This window comes from Nannospalax galili, unplaced genomic scaffold (genome assembly GCF_000622305.1).
Source record: "Nannospalax galili isolate Female #2095 unplaced genomic scaffold, S.galili_v1.0 scaffold1050, whole genome shotgun sequence".
Taxonomy (NCBI): Eukaryota; Metazoa; Chordata; class Mammalia; order Rodentia; family Spalacidae; genus Nannospalax; species Nannospalax galili.
The window spans coordinates 1,604,599-1,620,897 of NW_008329037.1; the positions used below are offsets into that span (position 1 = coordinate 1,604,599).

A 16,299-nucleotide genomic window follows, 5' to 3' on the forward strand; every position below is an offset into this window, starting at 1 on the left:
TTTTTTAAACTTTATTTTTAATTTGTGTGTGTGTGTTAGAACATGGAACTCTCAGAGGCCAGAGGTGTCAAAGCCCCTAAATCTGGAATTACACGTGGTTATAGGCCACCAGATATGGGTGCTGTGAAATGAACTCAGGTCCTCCAGAAAAGCAATACATGCTCTTAACCATTGAGCCATCTTTCCAGCCCCTTATTTCTATTCTATATGTGTGAGTATAATGCCTGCATGTAGGCGGGTGTACCTGTGTCATGCAATGCCATAAGAGGTCAAAAGAGAATGCCTAATCCCCTGAAACTGGAGTTACAGATGGTTGTTAGCTACCATGTGGGTGCTGGGAACTGAACTTGGATCCTCTGTTAGAGCAGCCAGTGCTCTTACCTGCTGAGCCATCTCTCCAGCCCTGTCCCCCACATTTTTAAAATATAAATTTTCATTCTAAGAGTTTCTTTTTAAAAATTACGTATATATGTGTGTGTATATGTGTATCCGTACATGAGTACTACATGAGCTGTGACTACAGGGAGATCCTGTCTCAAAAAAAATAAAAGACATTTCTGGAGGCTGATGAGATGGTTCAGTAGTTAAAGTGCTAGCCTGGGAACCTGAGTTTGATCCCTGGGACCCACTTAAAGGTGGAAGGAGAGAGCCAACTCCACAAAGTTGTCCTCTGACCTCCAAAGACATCATGTATACATACAATAATACAACAATAAAAAGTACATTTCTGGGCTATGGAGATAGCACAGTCAGTAAAGTGCTTGCTGCACAAGCATGAGGACCTGAGTTTGATGCCCAGAACCCATGTAAAAAAGCTGGGTGCATCAGGGCTGGAGAGATCACTCAGTGGTTAAGAGCACTGGCTGCTGTTGCAGAAGACCCAGGTTTAATTCCTAGTACCTACATGGTAGCTAACAACCATCTGTAACTCTAATTTCAGGGGATCTGATACCCTCTTCTGACCTCTGTGGGCACTGCATGACATGGGTGCACTTACATATATGCAAGCAATACATTCATACACATATAAAAAAGGGTGCAGTGGTGCACACTTGTAATCCCACCACTAGTAGGCTGAGACAGGCAGATTCCTGGGGCTCCATGGCCAGCCAGAAGAGTGTATTTGATGAGCTCCAGGCCAGTGAGACTCTATCTTACAAAACAAGGTGAATGCCCACCCCCAACCTCTACTCCTACCATGGAGCTGGAGTTTCAGGCAGTTGAGAGCAACCTGACATGGGGTTGAGAATGTTCATTAGGTCCTCTACAAGAACAGCAAGCATTCTTATATGCTGAGCCATCTCTCCAGTCTCATAACCTAAAATTTTACTTCTTCAGCTATTTGAATAATCAGTAAGAAATTAAAATTTAGCAATATATTTTACTATCAGTGTATCTCATTATTATATTCAATCTTTTCCTACTGGCTCAATGTTTCTTTTCAGAAAAGCCATACCAGTTAGTCCCAGCACTCAGGAGGCAGAGGCAAGTGCATCTCTGAGATCGAGGCCAGTGTGATCTACATAGCAAGTGCCAGGCCAGCTTGGGCTAAGGGGAGACTCTGTCCCTGTCTCAAGACCAAAAAACAAACAAAAAAGCCAAAAGCAATACTAGGTAGGCAAAAGTTAGCTTTGAGGTAACCAAAGAAAACTACAGCTAGGTCTTGGCTTTGTGTCTCCTCATGGTCAGAATGCTCTTTTGTGGCTAAACATCCTTGAACCTGAAGTCACACAAAATGCACTGAAGGATCTGAATCATCAAAGGCCTGCTGTATAATACCACTTGCATTATAGGTTGTGGACACACTGTACCTTGTTTTGTAGGCTATCCCAGAGGATCACTGGAAGAAATACCCTAAAAGGGAGACATGATTCACTATAATTGGGAAAGGAAGAAAGGGTCACTTTATCCCCATGAATGTGCCACCTATATCTTATTTATTTAGAAACAGGGTCTCAGTATGTAGAAATGGCAGGCTGGCCTCAAATACACAGAGATCTGCCTGCTTCTGCCTCCCCAGTGCTAGGATCAAAGGCATGTACAATGCCCAGCTTAACTGACTTTTGAGAAAACAGATACTTAGGATTTTGTGTGTCTATGTGTGTGCAAATGCACATGGGAGCCAGAAGATAACATTTGCTGTCATTCCTCAGGCACTGTCCATCTTTAATTTGTGTGATGTGGTATGTTTGTGCAGATCAGAAGTCTACATCAGGGGATCCAACACCTTCTGGCTTCTGCAGAGCAGTGCACACATGTGGTGCACTTACATACATGTAGGAAAACACTCATACACATAAAATTAAATTCAATTTTTTTTGGTCTTTTTGAGATATGGTCTCCCTGTAGCCCCAGCTGGTCTGGAACTATGTAGATCAGGCTGGCCTTGAACTCACAGAGATCCACTTGCCTCTGCCTCCTGAGTGTTGGGACTAAAGGCGTGTGCTACCACGCCTGGATAAATTAATACTTTTTAACAAAAAATTTTTTTAGAAAGAAAAGAAACTTGCAAACATTCTTTCTAATAGTAGGGTCTTTCACTGAACCTGGAGATTATCAATTGGCTAGTATGACTGGTCAATGAGTCTCCAGAATCTGTGTCTCCGTATACCAAAAGCTAGAGTTACAGACGTGTGCCAACACACCTGGCTAATACATGACTGCTGGGGATCTAAACTCAGTTCCTCATGGTTGTGTAGGAGGCAACTTACCAACTGAATTTCTTTCATTTTTTAGGATGGTAAACTACTTCCTTTTTAGACTGCCAGCTCTCCAAATAAAGCACAGTTTTAAGATTAAGATTCAATTCCTGTCTCTCTTCCATGGCTTTTGTAATAGACATCAGATACCGACTTCTGGTTACAAATGTGTGTTGTTCTGTTACAAATGTGTGTTGTACTGAGGTACGAATCACTGGCCTGACAAGGTATTTATTATATAACTGAAAATCTACCTTTTCCTGTCTAGAAGTGGTTTAGCTAGGTAGAGAATTGCAGGTTACCAGTTATTTCAACTCAGCAAGTTGAGAATTCCTCCATCATCTACTGCCTACTGATAGGAAGAATGTTGTCAAGTTGCTTTTCTTTTTAGCTCAGTGGTTAAGAGTACTGGCTTCTCTTGTAGAGGAGCTGAGTTCAATTCCCACATCCACATGGTGACTAACAACTGTTACTCCAGTTCTAGGGGATCGATCCAACACCCTCTTCTGACCTCCAATGACACTGTACAACACGGTGCACTTACACACATGAAGGCTTCACATTCATACATATAAAATAAAAAATATTAAGAAAGTATTTTTCCAGATGTGGTGGTGTCCGCCCTTAGTCCCAGCACTCAAGAGGCAGAGGCAGGTGGATCTCTGAGTTCAAAGCCAGCCTGGTCTATAGTGAATTCCAGGTCAACTGAGGAGACCCTGTCTCAAAAAGACCAAAAAATTTTTATCATTTTTATTTTATATGTATGAGTGTTTTGCCTGCATGTGTGTTTTGCCACATGTATGCAATGCCCTGCAGAGGCCAGAAGAGAATGTCCAATCCTCTGGAACTAGAGTTATAAACATGTGGGTGCTGGGAACTGAACCCAAGTTCTTTGGAAGAACAGCAAGTGTTCTTAAATGCTATCTCTCCAGCACATTTTTTTGTTGTTGTTTTTGAGACCGTCTCAAAATAAAAATTTTAAAAAATGACTATTTATTGTGCGTGTGTGCATGTGCTTGTGCCTGTGCAGGTGAGGATGTACATGCACAAATGTGCTCATGTGGGGGTGAAAGGACAATCTGAAGGGGACCCAGAGATCAAACTGAAATCATCAGGCTTGGCAGTTGTCTTTATCCCACTGAGCCACTTCACTGGCCTGCAAATTGTTTCTCATTTTTAGTTTTTTTTGGTCTTTTTGAGACAGGGTCTCCCTGTACCCCAGCTGTCCTGGAACTCACTACGTAGACCAGGCTGGCCTTGAACTCACAGAGATCGTGGCAATGTGATGGAGGTCAAGAGGGCTTTGGATTCCCCTGGAACTGGAGTCAAGGATGGTTTGTAGCAGCCATGTGGGTGCTGGGAATCAAAACCCGGTCCTCTGTAAGAGCAGCCAGTGTATCCGAATGCCAGGAATATAACTGGGGTCATCTCCAAAAGCAGCCAGTGCACTTAACTTGAGGTATCTCTCCAGTCCCTTCATTCATTTTTTGTGCCTTCTCTCTCAGGTTGCTGTTTTTTGGGGGGAGGGGGCAGGGGACAGAATCTCATATAGCCAAGACTACCCTGGCACTCCTGTTCCATCCCCCAAGTACTGATAACAAGATCAGCTTACAGTCATTCTTTAGAATTTTTTTTCCCATGTGTGATGTTGGGGATTGAAATCACTGAGCTATAACCTCATTCTAGCTTTTAAGATTAAATTTTTTTTTTTGACAATTTCAAGCATACATAAAATGTATTTGATTATATTCACCTCTATTGCTTCCTGTACTTCCTAACCAATCTCCTACTTTCATGTCTTTTTTTTTAAAATCACCCACTGAATTATGGTTGCTTGTATGAATATGGGTATGTGGTAATCTAGTGGAACATGGGAAACTTACTAGTATCTACACCTCTGAAGAGAAATGATTCCTCTCTCCTCTAGCAACCATTAACTGCCAATAGCTCCTCATCTAGATGTGGGGCCTCATGAACCCCTCACCCATCCATTCATCCATGCTGTAACATCGACAGGCTCAGTCTTGTGGAAGTAATCACAGATGCTATGAATTCACAGTGCAACAGCTATGTCCTGTCCACAAGACAGGACAGCACTCCTTCCCATCCTCTGGCTCTTGTGTTCTTTCTGCCCTCTCTTCTGTGATATAACCGAAGCCTTTCGGGAAGGAGTGGGGTATAGATGTTCTGTTTAAGGCAGACAATCAAGTCACTTATTCTCAGCAGTTTGATCAGGTACCCCACTTTTAAGATTTATCCTGTTTTTTTTCTTTTTTTTTTGAGACAGGGTATCCCTCTAGCCCCAGCTGGCCTGGAACTATGTAGACCAGGCTAAACACAAAACAGATTTTGGGTCCTTAACCTGTTACTCATTAAACGTATGATAAGGATCAGCAAGATGGCTCAGTGGGTAAAGGTGCTTAACCACACAAGCCTAGTAATTTGAGTTCAGGTTTGAAAAAAAAAACACAAAAAGGGCCAGGGAACGTAGATGTGATTAGGCATGCCTAGCATGGCTGAGTCTCTGGGTTCAATCTTTAATACTAAAAAAAAGGCTTGGTAGCATAACTACTCTGAAGGGTGAGGCAGGTGTATAGCAAATTCCAGACCACTGTGGACAACACAACCATACTGTGTTCCTTAGGGCCTGGGAGTATAGCTCAGTAGTTAAGTGTATGATGAAGGCAACTACAAAAGAAACAAAGAACCACCACCAAAAAAGGGGCTTGAGAGATGGCTCAACGGTTAAGAACACTGGCTGTTCTTGCAAAAGACCCGGGTTCAAATCCCATATGGCGGCTAACAACTGTCTGTCCAACTCCCACTCCAGGGGATCTGACAGCCTCTTCTGTCCTCCTCAGGCACTGCATGACACGGGTGCACTTACCTCCATGCAGGCAATACATGCATACACATAAAATAAAAATAACAAAATATTTTTAAAAATCCAAAAAAACAAGACAAATCTGTTAAGGTGTCATTTTCATTTAATACATTTATTTGTATGAGCCATGGCATGTGTGTGGTCAGAGGTCGAGTGTCAGGGATTATTTCTCTTTTTTCACTGTTGGTTCCAGGGATCAAAATCAGGTTGTCAGGTTTGGCAAGTACCTTTACCTATTGAGCCATCTTGCTGGCCTCCAGATCTACTTTTCTTTATTTTTAAAAATACTTTATTATTTTTTAATATTTTATTATTATTTTTTGGTCTTTTTGAGACAGGGTCTCCCTGTAGCCCCAGCTGTCCTGGAACTCACTATGTAGACCAGGCTGGCCTTGAACTCACAGAGATCTGCCTCACTCTGCCTCCAGAGTGCTGGGATTAAAGGCGTGTGCTACCATGCCAGGCATATTGTATTATTTTTATGTGTATGAGTGTATTGCCTGCATGTATGTGAGCACACTCGTGTCGTGCAATACCACGAGGTCAGAAGAGGGTTTCAGATTCCCCTGGAACTGGAGTTAAGGACGGTTTGTAGCCTCCATGTGGTGTCAGGAATCGAACCCAGGTCCTCTGTAAGAGCAGTCAGTGCTCTTAACCACTGAGCCATCTCTTATTTATTATTTTTATGAGTGTATTACCTATGTGTATGTAAGTGCATCTGTGTTGTGCAATGCCGGTGGAGGTCAGAGAGGGTGTTAGATCCCCTAGAACTGGAGTTATGATGTTAGGAGTGTCTCCTTGTGTAGCCTAGGCTGGCCTTGAATTCCTACTCCCGACTTTGCAATGCTGGGATTACATGTATGCCACCACAACTAGCTGCAACTCTACTTTTGTGTTTGAATTATTTTGTTTTGTGAGACAGAGTCTATGTAGTTAGCCCTGCCTGGCCTGGAACTCATAGGATCTGCCTGCTTCTGCCTCCAGAGTGCTGGGATTAAAGGAATGTGCCACCATGCCCAGCCTTGAGGTTTTTCTTTTTTTTTTTTTTTTTTGGTCTGTATGAGACAGGGTTTCCCTATAGCCTGGAACTCACTATGTAGACCTGGCTGGCATTGAACACACAGAGATCCCACCTATATCTGCCTCCGAGTACTGGGATTAAAGGCATGTCCCAACGGCTTTTTTTATTATTTAAAAAACATTTTATTATTTTTATTTTATGTGTGTGTGTATTGACTGCATGTAGGTAAGTGCACCCATGCCATGCAGTGCCCACAGAGGACAAAAGAGGTTGCTGGATCCCTTGAAACTGGAGTTAAGGACAGTTGTTAGCTGCCACGTTGGTGCTGGGATTCGAACCCGGGTCTTCTGTAAGAACAGTCAGTGTTCTTAACCACTGAGCAATCTCACCAGCCCCAGCATTATCATTTTTAATTATGTTTATATATTTGAGTACGTGAGTGCAGGTGTCCATGGAGGTTGGAGGCCAGGATCCCCTGGAGCTGGAGTTAAGGCAGTTTTGAGGTGACCAATGTGGGTACTAGGAACAGAACTCTGGTCCTCTAGAAGGGCAGTCAGCACTCTTAACTTTCGAGCCATCTCAAGCCCTTTGTTTTTTCTGAGACAGGGTCTCCTGTAGCCCAAAGTGGCCTACTTTGTAGCTGATGCTGGCTTGACTTTCCAGTTCTCCTGCAGTCCACCTCCCAAGTGCTGTGATTACAGGTATGTACTCACCACTCTGGGATGAACAGGGATTTCAATGTGATCTAAAAACGTAGTCGCATGTCTTGTTCCCAAGAATTATTTGAAGGAATAAACTTATGTTCCACACCTACTTCTCGTTTTCTGGGTAGTCAGAGAAAATAACAAATGCATGTTTTTTTCTTGCTATGCAGTCTAGGCTGGTCTCGAATTCCCAATCCTCCCGCTGTCAGTCTTTGGAATAGCTGAAGTCTCCAACACCACCGCACCTAGCAAATAATGGGCAAAACACAAAACAAAAAAAAAACCATGCCGGATTAGACTGAACTCGACCATCAGCCTCCTCCAGACACAGAACAGCGGAGAGGTGATGTGGTCGCGGTCTGGCCCTCCAGACTTGCCAAACAATTCGGACTTGCGGTCTCTCCGATAGCAAGCAGCAAGTGCCACATTCTCCTTTCCCGGGTATAGTATCATCTTTGTGAGGCAAACACGCTCACCTCCCTGCAAAACACAGCCGACCAGGAGGGAAAGGGTCCAACTCCGAGTTGCGATTGGGGAAGACCAGAAGTAGTCAGGGTAGGACATCGGTCTTGCCTCTGGCCTGTTTCTTTACACCCGCCAGATCCGTGGGCGCGCAGAGGTCTCAAGGGCCTTCAGGACTCTTAACAGCACACGGTTAAGTTAGTGTGCGAGCGGCAGCCGTGAAAGGCCACCCGCGACGCCCAGGCTGGCTCCTACGGAGACAACAGCCACTCCGCCGGAAGTTCCGCCTTCGCCCGCCGACGCCACCACGCGCCCTAGGCCAGTGCCCGGGTTCAGAAGCAGACTGGCCGCCTCGCGCCGCAAACTCAGCACCTCCACAGAAGTCGCAGATAGCCGACCGCCTCATGCTCCGTTGGAGAGCTGGATATCGCACAGGAGACCGGCGAGAGGCACGCTCCGGGAACGCCGGGCGCTGGCAGGACTTCCGCTATAGGACCCGGAAGGGGCTTCGCCGTACCTGGTGGGAGTTGTAGTCCGGCCGTGGTCGGGGAGGGGGGGGCAGCCCGCGGCTCATGCGCCGTGCACCGAGGCTTGTTTCACATCTGTAACAACAGGTGAATTGGGCTTTTTATTCTCCCCTTTCCTTCCCCTTGAAGCAGCCCGCCGTGGCCGGGGGTGGTCGGCGCGAGGAGGTGTCCCGGGTCTGGCCGGCGGCCTGGCGGAGAATGGGAGAGAGGAGCTGGCGAGGCAGAGGAGCAGGCCGGGCATCCTAGGCCTGCCCGGGACTCCGGCCGGGCCGTGCCTTGGACAGCCAGGCCTCGGCCTACCGTTGCCATGGAGCCGGGGCGGGGCGGGGGCCAGACCGGTCCGCCGGGGCGGGCCTCGCTGCCAGGGGCTCCGCGGAGGCCTGGAGAGAGGCTGCTTCATTGGTGCTACAACGCCTTTGCCTCAGGGGAGGCTCCGTTTCCCCAAGGCTGGGCCTGAAGGAAGTCTCCCAAGTGCCCAGAGACCTTTGTCTGTACCTCCTCCCACTGTTGAGGTGTTCTGGACCGTTCCTCCAGAAGGAGGCCTGGTGCATTTTGGCCCCTTTGGTTTGCCCCCTTTTGCACTGACCTTGTCACTGGGGGAGGCTAAGGGGTGAGATGTTCTTTGTTTGCTGGTGGTGAAGTGCCCCATTTTGCGGGGAAGACCTAATGCATATTGGGTCCTTTGTTTGCAGTGAACTGGAGTCCCAGGGGTCTTCAGAACCCTCAACCCAAGAGTATGGCGTCAACAGGCTTTCTAGATAATCTCCACGTAGCAACATTTGATTGCGATTTTCCAAGGCAGAGACTGTTCCACTTTACAAGCCCAATTTCTGGGAGCTTGCCATACATTATTAGCAGGTGATACTGTAGCAGGCCAGTTGCAAGCTCTCAACTTGTTTTTGGATGCAGCCAACTGGCCAGAGTGAAATTATACATTATTTATTTCCCTTGTAGTTTCTTGGTGTCATTGTGAGTTTCGACTACATTTTATAATTTACACTTAAATCTTAGAGTCTTGATGTTCCCAGGATGGAAGACTCTTGGCCTGATATATATAGTACTTAGAATTTATGGTAAAGCTCTTAACTTGTGAGTTTACATTCTTAAAGCAGTATCTGTATAGGCTGTCCTTACCTCCTCCATCGAGACCCCAAAGATAGTTACTTTACAGTATTTTAATTTATATATCTATGGTCGAAAATTTTATCAGCTGTTGTACAAAGAATGAACATGATGCATTTAGGCTATAAGCTGATATACTGGAAGAAAAGTAATATCAACATGGAAAACTATGGGGTCAGAACACTTAAGTGCAGATTTCTCTTCTGCTCTGATGCAGCTATAGGATCCTGGGTAAGTTGTATAACCTATGCTTCAGTTTTCTTCTCTTGGAAAGATCATTCTTCATAGGGTAATGGCATGGAGATTATAGACTTTGTAAACTGCAAAAATTTTTTCAATATTGTTGTGATTGTTACTTGCTCAGTCTGGATAAGTGTTACTTTAGGTAGATTGATAGTATAGTCATTATAGGATTAGAAATTTGAAGCAGTATTTACTCTGGGCTTCTGTCCTTCTTTATCTTGGCATCTTGGTGTCTTGTAGGTACTGGTATAGGACATTTGATGGTTTTAGAACAAGTCATTAGCCTCTTGAAGTTTGGGCATTGTGTTCACTGTGTATGTTTTGTGCCACTAATAAAACTTGTTCTTGTTACCAAATGAATTTCTCTGCTTGATATACTTTTGCCTCCCTGTGTGGGTAGCCACTCCAATGACCCCAACATTATACTTTCTAGGAGGCCCAGCCTCGTGATGAGGAATAGCAAGGAGAGAATTCAGCTCCAGTTCAGAAGTCTACAAAATCTGAGCCCCTCACTGCTTTTATAAGGTAAGTTGACTTAGACTTGCTCATAGAGCACTGGTAGTCTTATGCTTAGCCACACTGTAAAGCATGTGCTTAGTTCCATTTGTGGCTGTCGTAGGAGTATCATTCTTTTTCTTTTGGTCAGGGTCTCCCTATAGCCCCGGCTGACCTGGAACTTGCTGTAGAGACCAGGCTAGTCTCGATCTCACAGAGATCCACTTGCCTTTGCCTCCTGAGTGCTGGGACTAAAGCCTTGTGCCACCATACCCTGCAGAAGTATCAATTCTTTTTTAAAAAAATATTTTATTTTTATTTTATGCATATGAGTGCATTACCTGCATGTATGAAAGTGCACCCGTGTCCTGCAGTTCCCACAGAGGTCAGAAGAAGGTGATGGATCCCCTGGAAATGGAGTTATGGTTGGTGGATAATTGCCATGTGAGTGCTGGGAATTGAACCCTGGTCCTCTGCAAGAGCAGTCAGTGCACTTAAACTCTGAGCCATCTCTCCAGCCCCAGAAGTATCATTCTTAATTAGTCATTAAGGAATCTGTCTTGGAGTCATCCATAGTCAGTCTGCCAGAAGTTAAGTTGTGTTTCATTATATAAGAAATTTTGACATCAGCACTGGGGAGGCAGAGACAGGCAGATCTCTGTGAGTTCAAGGCCAGCCTGGTCTACATAGTGAGTTCCAGGACAGCTGGGGCTATAGGGAGACCCTGTCTCAAAAAGACCAAAAAAAAAAAAAAAAAAAAAATAAATTTTGACATAACGGAATTTTATGTATCTCGAAATTACATGAGACTAAACTACTTTTTAAAAAGTATTTTATTATTTTTATTTTATGTGTATTCATGTATTGCCTGCATGTATGTGAGTGCACCTGTGTCGTGCAATGCCCACGGAAGACAGGCGTTGGATCCCCTGGAACTGGAGTTACGGTCAGTTGTTAGCTACCATGTGGGTGCTGGGATTCGAACCCGGGTCTTCTGCAAGAACAACCAGTGTTCTTAACCACTGAGCCATCTCTCCAGCCCCTAAACCACTTTTTAAAAAAAAAGATTTTCATTTTATGTGCCTGAGTGTTTTGCCTATATGTATGTGATTGAACCACGTGCATGTCAGGTGCTTGCAAAAGGCAGAAGAGGGCATCAGATCCCCTGGAACTGTAGTTAGGGACGATTGTTAGATGCTATGTGGTGCTGGGAACTGAACCCAGTTCCTCTGTAAGAGCAGACAGTGCTCTTAACTGCTGTGCCTTCTCTCCAGTTCCCAGAATGTTACTTCTTAAAGAAACCGTTGATATTATATTGAAGTTTTTTCTCTGAGCATGTCATATCTTATTGTTACCACTATGAAATTCCCAGCATCTCTGGGGAAGAAGAGGTCATGGGGCAAACCTGCTATAAAGATTTGGTTCCAGATCCCCAGGAGTTGAGAATAAGATAGAATGGCAATCAAGAACACGTGTATAAGCCCCACTAGACTCCTAACAATGTTGAACATGAACCAAATGTGCTAAAACACGGACTAGATTTCTTTTTTTTTTGTCTTTTTGAAGCAGGGTCTCCCTGTAGCCCCAGCTGTCCTGGAACTCACTATGTAGACCAGGCTGGCCTTGAACTCACAGATCTGCCTCCCAAGTGCTGGGATTAAAGGCGTGCACCACCACGCCGGGCCAAAACACCTTTTAAAAAAAAAAAAATTGAATTAAAAAAATTTTTTTTATGTGTATAAGTGTATTACCTGCATGTGTGTAAATGCAGCCATGTTGTGCAATGCCCATGGAGGACTGAAGAGGGCATTGGATGCCCTGGAACTACAGTTATGGATGGTTGTCAGCCTTCATGTGGGTGCTAGGAATGGGTCAGTGCTCTTAACTGCTAAGCCATCTCTCCAGCCCCACAAAAACTTTATGCTGGGCATGGTGGCGCACACCTTTAATCCCAGCACTAGGGAGGCAGAGGCAGGAGTATCTCTGTGAGTTTAAGGCCAGCCTGGTCTACATAGTGAGTTCTAGGCCAGCTGAGGCTACAGGGAAACCCTGTCTCAAAAAGACCAAAAATAAAAAAACAAAACTTTTTTATTTGTATTTTATTTATTATTTTATGTGTATCCGTGAAAAAATTTTTTGTGTGTATAAGTGTTTTACCTGCATGTGTGTAAGTGCACCCATGTTGTGCAATGCATGAGGAGGACAGAAGAGGCTGTCGGATCCCCTGGAACTAGAATTACAGACAGTTACCTGCCATGTGGGTTCTGGGATTTGAACCCAGGTCTTCTGCAAGAACAACCAGTGTTCTTAACCGTTGAGCCATCTCTCTAGCCCCCATAAAAAAACCTTTTTATTCTGAAACTTTATATGGTTACTCTTTGATAACAATCTCATTCCTAGAGTCTTGAGGAATTTGTGTGTCTTTTTGAGATAGGATCTCCCTGTAGCTCCTGCTAACCTAGAACTTGCTATGGAGACCAGGTTGGCCTTGGTATCATAGAAATTTGCCTGCCTTTTCCTCCTGAATGCTGGGACTAAAGGCCTGTGCCACCATACCTAGCATATATGTATGTTTTTACAATTTTAAATTATTTATTTATTTTTATTTGTTTTGATTGTTTTGATTGCTGGTATTGTATACTGGTAGGTATGTAGTGCCCACAAAGGCAGGAAGAAGGTGACGGAGCTACCATGTGGGTGTTGAGAATCAAACCCAGGTCTTCTGGAAGAATAGCAAATGCTCTTAACCTCTTAGCCATCTTTCCAGCCCCAAACTTAAGAAGTATTTTTCTTTTTCTTTTTTTTTTTTTTTTGGTCTTTTTGAGACAGGGTCTTCCTGTAGCTCCAGCTGTCCTGGAACTCACTATGTAGACCAGGCTGGCCTTGAACTCACAGAGATCCACCTGCCTCTGCCTCCCGAGTGCTGGGATTAAAGGCGTGCGCCACCACGCCTGGCTCTAAAAATACATTTTTAAAATTGTTTTTAAAAATGTATATGTGTGTGTGCCTGTGTGGGGATATGTGCATATATGTGCAGTTACCCAAGGAGTCAGAGATATTGGACCCTTTGATGCTAGAGTTACAGGTGGTTATGTTTCCATGTGGGTGCTGGCATCTGAACTTTGGTCCTCCAAGAGTAACAAGCATGCTTAGTGGCTGAGCCATCTCTCCAGGTCCTTCGCTAAGTTTTTTGAAAGCCTGGTAAGCTTGTTTTTCCTTTAGGCAGTCCTCATTGCTGTTTCCTTGATGCCCCTTGCAACAGGAGATCCATGTAGAATTTAAAAGTTCTTGAAATCCCAAGGAAATCTGCCAGTATTGTAATGAGGTGGGACTATGTTTATGTCCTTTCTGTTTAACAGGGCTCAGGGAGTTTTAAGCAAAAGAAAGCTGTCAGGTAGAAAGGAGCAAGGACACATAATTACTCTAGAGTAGAACTGGCCTTCACATTCTTAAGCCTGGGGAGCAGCAGTGGGGCTCACTAGGGATCAGCTTCATTTTTCTTATCCCCTGGACAGTGCTATTTATGCTATTGAAGTCTTCTTTGCAGACTCTTAAACCAGGACTAATAATCAACTATTCATTGCCTTTTGACCTTTCTCCTCAGGATTCCAGCTTTCTCTCCTGGCCAGAAATGTTCAGCCTGGACTCATTCAGAAAAGGTAAGACTGTAACTGTACATGTGACTCCACTCTGTTTTCCTCCCTGTGATGGGCTGCTGGGAAGGTCCTGAGGACACCCCCACCCCCAACAGTATATAGTCCTCTGATCCTCTTCGGGTGACATTCCAAAGCCTTTTCTTAGCCTTCCTTTGCACAGTTCAGAACCAGTGCCACTCCTTGCCCTGGCCTTTGTCTATGCTTGCTACTGCCCTCCCAAAATACCCTCTCTTGCCTACTCACTGCTTATCAAAATCCTGTCTGTTTTTCTTTTTAAAAATTAAAAAAATATGCCAAGCGTAGTGGTGCACGTCTTTAATCCCAGCACTCAGGAAGCAGAGGCAGATGGATCTCTGTGAGTTTAAGGCCAGCCTAGTCTACATAGTGAGTTCTAGGCCAGCGGGGGCTACAGAGAGACCCTGTCTCAAAAAGACAGGCTTTTTTTGGTTAATTTTTATTTAATATGTATGAATGTTTACATGCATGTATGTAAGTGCATCACATGTAAGCAGTTCTGATGGACATTAGAAGAGGATGTCAGGCCGGGCATGGTGGCGCATGCCATTAGTCCCAGCGCTTGGGAGGCAGAGGCAGGTGGATCTTTGTGAGTTTGAAGCCAGCCTGGTCTACAGAGCGAGTTCCAGGCCAGCTGGGGCTACAGGGAGACCTGTCTCAAAAAGACAAAAAAAAAAAAAAAAAAAAAAAAAAAGAAAAAGAAAAAAAAGAAAAAGGATGTCAGATCCTCTGGAACCGAAGTTGCAGATGGTTGTTATCTGCCATGTGGGTACTGGAACCGAACCCTGGTTCTTCACAAGAACAGCCAGTGCTCTTAACTGCTGAGCCATCTCTCCAGCCCCTGTTGTTTTGCTTTCTTAGAAGTGGATAGTTAAGAAGGGAAGGATTGAAGTTAAGATTAACATAGATAGCACTTTTTTTTTTTAGCTGAAAACCCAGTGTCAGTTACTTTGTGTCTACTTACTAACTAGTGGGTTTTGTTGTTCACCCACTTATAAAAGGTGGGTGGTGATAAGTTCTTTTATGATGGGAGTGTCTGAAAGAATACTGCTGGTTTTGTGAGGAGATGGAGAGCCTGGTGTTAACATTTTTGTTTTGTTTTTTCTTGAGGCAGGGTCTTGTAGCCTAGGCTGACTTCAAGCTCTGCACTCCTGATCCTCCTGCCTCCATCTCCTGAGCTGGGATTACAGATGTATGCCACCATGCCCAGTTCATATAGTGCTAGGGATTGAACCCAGGGTTTTGTGTATAGTAGGCAAACACTACTAACTGAACTATGTCGCTATCCCTTGTTGACACTCTCACATGATAGGGAGATGGTTCTAATAAGAGAGTATTGGGGAAATTTTTTTTATATTTTACTTATTTTTTATTTTATATGTATGAGTGTATTGTCTGCATGTGTGTAAATGCACCCATGTCATGCAGTGCCCACAGAGGTCAGAAGAGTGCGTTGGAATCCCCTGGAACTGGAGGTATGGACAGTTGTTAGCTGCCATGTGGATGCTGGGAATCAAACCCATGTCCTCTGCAAGAACAGCCAGTGTTTTTACCTGTTGAGCCTTCTCTCCAGCACCATGGGGGCAAAATTTCTTTAGAAGAATTGATTTGACTTCCAGCTAAGTTGACCCCATGTTGGCAAATCCTTTGGTTTTTGATTTCTTATTCCTATTTTCCCCCATTAAACTTCATTGTGTGTGTGTATATCTATATATATAACCTGCTTCAGGTTGTTTCTGGAAAAATGTGTTAAAAGTTGTCTGTTTTTGGAATAAAAAAAAAAAAACCCTCCCTTAATATTAAATGAAATTTATTCAATCTAAAAAAAGAAAAGAATTGATATGTCATATGACTTTGTAGTCCAGGTGGTTGATTGAAGGGTAACATCTTTAGTGTTATTTTGTGGGAGGCAATATGACCTTGACAAAAACTCTGGACCTAGATATCGTAGTTCCATTACTCACTCTCTGGAGGTCTTGGATGGGTCTCTGTGTGCCCACTTCTCCATGATTTTAGTAGGTGAAATTATAGTACTGGTCTCACAGGGTTCCAAGGAGCAGATGAGTTAATACATATAAAAAGCTTAGAGCAGGGCTTGACCCCTTATAAGCTCATAATCCACATTATCATTAAGTAGCTGCAGGACATAATGCAGTCAGATTTTGGATCTTTCTTTCTAACCAGGTATCATATATTTACCAATAATGTTTTTTGTTTTATTCTGTTTTATTTATTTAATTTTATTTTTTTGGTCTTTTTGAGACACGGTCTCCCTATGGCCCCAGCTGTCCTGGAACTCACTATGTAGACCAGGCTGGCCTTGAACTCACAGAGATCTGCCTGCCTCTGCCTCCCAAGTGCTGGGATTAAAAGCGGGCCACCATGCCTGGCTAAAATATTTTTTGAAAATCTAAAAAGTAGCTGGGTGTGGTGGTGCATGCCTTTAATCCCAGCACTCCGGAGGCAGAGGC

At 44.1% G+C, this 16,299-nt stretch overlaps 1 protein-coding gene across 2 annotated transcripts in view; it reads left to right on the forward strand.

Annotated features, from left to right (window-relative positions):
* Positions 1–8,270: 8,270 nt before the first annotated feature.
* Dhx30 (DExH-box helicase 30) overlaps positions 8,271–16,299 on the forward strand; it is a 49,546-nt gene continuing 41,517 nt past the window's right edge. The window contains exons 1-3 of one of the 2 annotated variants that reach the window (XM_008830772.2): positions 8,271–8,384; positions 10,096–10,187; positions 13,762–13,816. In XM_008830772.2, coding sequence (XP_008828994.1) covers positions 13,789–13,816 — 28 coding nt within the window. In that variant the 5' untranslated portion in view covers positions 8,271–8,384; positions 10,096–10,187; positions 13,762–13,788. Of the gene's footprint in view, positions 8,385–10,095; positions 10,188–13,761; positions 13,817–16,299 lie in introns of those variants that run through there. The other variant, XM_008830779.2, reaches the window with a different exon arrangement.